Source organism: Budorcas taxicolor, chromosome 5 (assembly GCF_023091745.1).
Source record: "Budorcas taxicolor isolate Tak-1 chromosome 5, Takin1.1, whole genome shotgun sequence".
In the NCBI taxonomy this organism is placed as follows: Eukaryota; Metazoa; Chordata; class Mammalia; order Artiodactyla; family Bovidae; genus Budorcas; species Budorcas taxicolor.
Window position 1 is genome coordinate 163,900,730 of NC_068914.1, and position 4,593 is coordinate 163,905,322.

The window sequence follows — 4,593 nt, forward strand, 5'->3', positions numbered from 1 at the left end:
GCCCTCACACTGTGCTCAGACCCGCTCACGCACCCCATTCGCTCCGGCGACTTCCCAGCAGAGCCAGCCCTCGAGAGCTGAGCCGCTCGGGCACGAACCCGTTCCCCGGGAACGCCGAGACCCCGGGCTCACTCCAGGCCCCGCCTTTTCCCCGGAGGCCGCATCGTCCTCACCGCCAGAGAGGAACTCGCTCCTCGTCGGCACTCTTGCTGCGTCGCCCAGGGCGTGCCGCACACAGAGTGTGCCTGGGCGTCTGCACGCACGTGCATCGGAGCCGGCCTACCGCCACAGCCCCAGAGATGGCCGCGGCTTCTTGTTCCTCCCCTTGGTCGCTCTGGCCCTCCCGCTGGCACAAGGGCCCTGGCCGACGTCCGTCGGCCCCGGAGCCGGGGTGTCCGTGCTGGGCCGGTCGAGCCGGTGGTGCTCCTGTGCGGGCGGCGGGCGGTTTCTCCCTCCTCCGTGTCTGGACCGGTGAATCACGACTGCGCCGGCAGGCAGGGCAGCCTGGATCTCGCGGAGCTCCAAGGCCGGCTTCGGTCGGTCGTGTTCTTGCAGGCGTCTCCACTGCTCTAAGCTCATCCCTTCGGCCTCTGTGTCCCCCGGGGACTCCTGCGACCCAGGAGCTCTGCCGCTGGCGTCTCCTGCAGGCTGCCCGGGGTCTGTGGGGTCAGCCCCGAGGGGGGCCGCCGCCCCTCGCCCAGCGCCCCCTTCCCACGCACCCTCCCGGGCGTAGAACAGGACGTAGGCGCCCTGGCTCAGGGCAGCAGTCTCGGCACAGGCGGTCACCTTGGCATCGTCCATCTCATACCATTGGCCGTTGCCCGCTCGGACGTAACAAAAGCAGTGTCCTCGCTCACAGCTCCACCCGGAGTGCACCAGCACGGCATAGAGCACGTAGCCCAGGGGCCCTGCCTTCCGCTCAGACGTGTAGGGCTGCACGTCCAGGCACTGGGGATAGCGCGCCTCCTCAGCCCTTTTGGCCCCGCTCAGCTGTGTGAACCGCTTCAGCACCAGCACCAGGACCTGGGACGTGCTGTGCAAAGTCAACCTCTTGGTGGCAGGCACCTTCCGGAGACAAACGCCACAGTCATAGGCATTTTCCGCCTCCAGCTTCTCGGGCTTGACCAGCTCTCTCAGAGCTTGCTCCACACTCGGAGCCGCCGTGATATCCAGGCTGATGTCCAGATAAGGGTCGAACGTGTCCGAGACACCGAGGCAGTGGAGACACTGGATCCGAGACCTCCACGTCCCGCCGAAGATCTGACGGACGACGCTGGTGTCCTCGGAGGCGTGGCCCGACGGCTGGGATGCACTCAGGCACCCTTGCTGCATGCCATCCAGAGTGAACATCAGAAACTCGTGGGCATCTTCCTGCTGGTGTCTGTGGAAGCCCGCCAGCAGGTCCTTGCGGGGCCGGATCACCTCTCCCGCGTGAAGGAGGGCTCGGGTCACGTGAGCTCGCATGGCACAGAGCGTGCAGCAGCCGCCGGCCGGACAGAGGGTGGCGGGCTGCCGGGACACCAGCCAGCTGGCCAGGGGCGGCGTGTGGCTCAGACACTGCAGCGCCGCATTCACGTAGCACGTGTTCCCCAGATTCTGAAGCCCAGCGCCCACCCCCCACGGCCCCCTCCAACTCAGGGCGACTTTCTGGCCACGCGCCAGCCCCGCTGACCCAGGAGCCAAGTCACCCCGCTGGGGGCGCCCGACCGCCGGCGACGGCCCCTCAGGGACAGAGGGTCCCCGAAGGGCATCCGCACCAGCGGCGCTGGCCCGACAACCTTGCCCTCCGGCTAAGACGTTGAAGGGAGCCGGGCGCACACCTCCCCTGTGCTCAGAAGCAGCTCCCTGGTCTCTGCAAACCAAGCCCAAGTGTTTTTCCATCTCTTACCTGCAGCTGCACGCCGATTCCTCCTTCCCTCAGATGCTGGGCTCCAGAAAGGCCCCGAAACCCGCCCCCTCGGTCCTTTGGGGGCCTCCCCACCGCCCTAACCCCGCACATCCCGCATGCTCCTCATTCGCTCAGGCAATTGAGGCCATGCCCACTCCCACTCCCACCATCCAACCACCAACAGTTTTCTCGGGGAATTCCCCTTGGCAAAGCCCTGCCTGGAGCCACCCCGGAAGATCCCACCCATGACAAGGTCGTGTGGAAGAGAACTGTTAAGCAAGTCTTCAGAACTCAATGGGCTCCCTAGTCTTTCTCGAGCATCCACTCCAAAACCCGAATCTGTCCATTTTTCTATTTCATGACTTTCACCATCTCCTCTGACATTAACTGGTTGCTATTCCTGACCACTTTTCTCTGGAGGAAATCATCTTGGGACTATAGCTTATAAGTCTCCTGTACATGAGAGAAATATTTCCAATCAAACCCCCCTCTTTTAGCATTATATCTTGCTTGGCAAATATATCCAGACTGTTGCAGCTAATCATATGATTATTTACAGCCTCCCTTCTGTGAGAGGCATGGAAAGCCTAAAACATGGAGCCTTTCAAAGAGTTAAAAGTTATTCGAGTAGTACTAGGCATAGGACTTCTTTATTGGGCCAATGCGTGTTGCTAAGTTCCCATATCTCTAATCCACTGTGCACCTGGGAGTGCATTAGTTAACATAGTTGGAGAGTAAGAAAAACAGGTGCAGCCTGAAATTAGCTACAGCAGACTCTTGAGCTGATTGGTCCTTTCTTGTAACTCGCTGCACCTTTGCTCCATGAGAATGTAACTTGTTTAATACTTTGTGAGGCTGATATAGATCAGAAATATAAGAAAAAACATTTCAAGGGAAAATAAGTTTTCTGGTTGAACAGCCTTTATCAAAAGAGGGTCATAAAATGTTCACAGGCCTCCAAGGCCAGAAGATAATGTACACAATATTGTTTTTGGGAAAGGTTTGCAGAAATAATCTTGTTTTCGATAAAGACAAAATAGACGTAATGTTTGGGCTGACTCTGTATGACTTTGCATCTTTCATTTCCCTCTATGTACAAGTAAAGGTATAAAAGACCCTTTTGAAAATAAAAACAATGGGCCTCACTTGAAGAAGCTTGGTAACCCTGTGTTTTTCTTTTTTCTCTGTTTTTCTCTCTTACTTTCTTTTTCAGGCTGATCCTTGGAGCATAGAGGCTCCGTGCGTTCACTTATCTGCCCGGATTTCTAAGACCTGAACGGGAAGAGGTTCTGCATCTTCATTCACTCGGGAGACCCGGAAGGCACCTGTGGCCTCCGTGAAGGGGGCAAACTTCTTGTCTCGAAGTTTTATTGACTTTCTATGGAAACCAAGGAATATCAGCCTCTCTCTCTCCTCTATTTTCTTATCTACAATATTCTTTCCTTATTTCTCTCTCTAAATCATCTGCCGAGGCCACTTTTCCTTCAGGTTCCCCTGGATCCTGCGGGGGCTGGACCCCGGCAAAGCCCCACACGCACTTCTGACCTGGCCGCCTGGGCCAAAGGGCTCTGGATGAGAATGATTCGGGGGCATTGGCCTTCCAGCCTTGCCCGCTAGAGATTCACTGCAGGCCTTCCAAGTTCAGCACACAAATGCGGGCTGCAGAGGAATTCCATGGGCTCACCATTCACATCCTAACACACTTCTGGAAACATGTCTGCCCACCTACCCTCTCCCCTTTAGGGGTCTCCCCACCCCAGACCGCTGCCTGAGGACAATCCCTCCCCAGACAATAAACCCTTGCTTCAACTTTGTTCTCCAGTGAGGTCCACTCCGATTTCAATGCTTCTCACTGGACACTCTTCTAGTGTTCAGGGTCCTAGCACCAAAAGATGCTGGGAGAGTGGCACATATGCTTTTCTCCCTTCAGGACCATTGGTCGAGACCCAAAGCAAGCTCATTTCGAAAGACATAGGCTTGCTGCAACTTTGGATTCATTTCTTCAGCTCCTTTTCTCTCTCCCTGTCTTTTTTATTTTCCTTTTTTTCCTTTCCTTTTTTGTTTTTGCTTTTTGCTTTCTTCTTTTAATCATGCTTATATATTATTTTCTTTTTTTGCTTTTTGTTGCTTGTCTTTTTAAGATAACCAATGTAGGCTTATACATTCACGTCTCGAAATTCTCGTACAGATCACTTAGTATGAAAGTTACAATTTTTTTTCTTCCTGTTGGTTCAGCCTTCTTTCTTTCGTGTAGGGTGTCTTTCTAGTTGTTCAGTTTGTTTTCTTTTCTTTTTCTTTTTTTTTTTTTTAAACATTTACAAAGATGTTTAATAGCATTCTTTTCTATTAAAGAAAAAACAAAGTTCAAATGCCCAACAATAATTATGTTTAATACTTTATATATAAAGGCTGCAGAGTAGACACTGGATTTAAATAAAGGTATTACAGGTATAAGAAATTATAATTTGTATTATGAATAAATAAGAAAAAAGTGGCTAAAAAGAACAGCAGAGGTTTTCCAACATTCTTCAATAATTTGGACACCCCTTCCCAACCGAGCTTACTTCCCATCATTAGACAAAAATGATGACTCTGCCAGGCAATTACAGCACAGAACCAGCCCTGGTTCAGAGGAAGTAGTATTTGGCCTATGGCTCCACAGGTTTTATCCTAACCTGGATCCGACTTCAGAAGCACAAAGTGCC

The 4,593-nt window shown here is 53.3% G+C and overlaps 1 protein-coding gene across 1 annotated transcript; it reads right to left on the reverse strand.

Annotated features, from left to right (window-relative positions):
- Positions 1–279: 279 nt before the first annotated feature.
- LOC128048788 (ubiquitin carboxyl-terminal hydrolase 17-like protein 6) lies at positions 280–1,881 on the reverse strand. Its single transcript, XM_052641213.1, has one exon. The coding sequence runs from the start codon at positions 1,879–1,881 to the stop codon at positions 280–282; it is 1,602 nt and encodes a 533-aa protein (XP_052497173.1).
- Between the last annotated feature and the right edge of the window lie 2,712 nt (positions 1,882–4,593).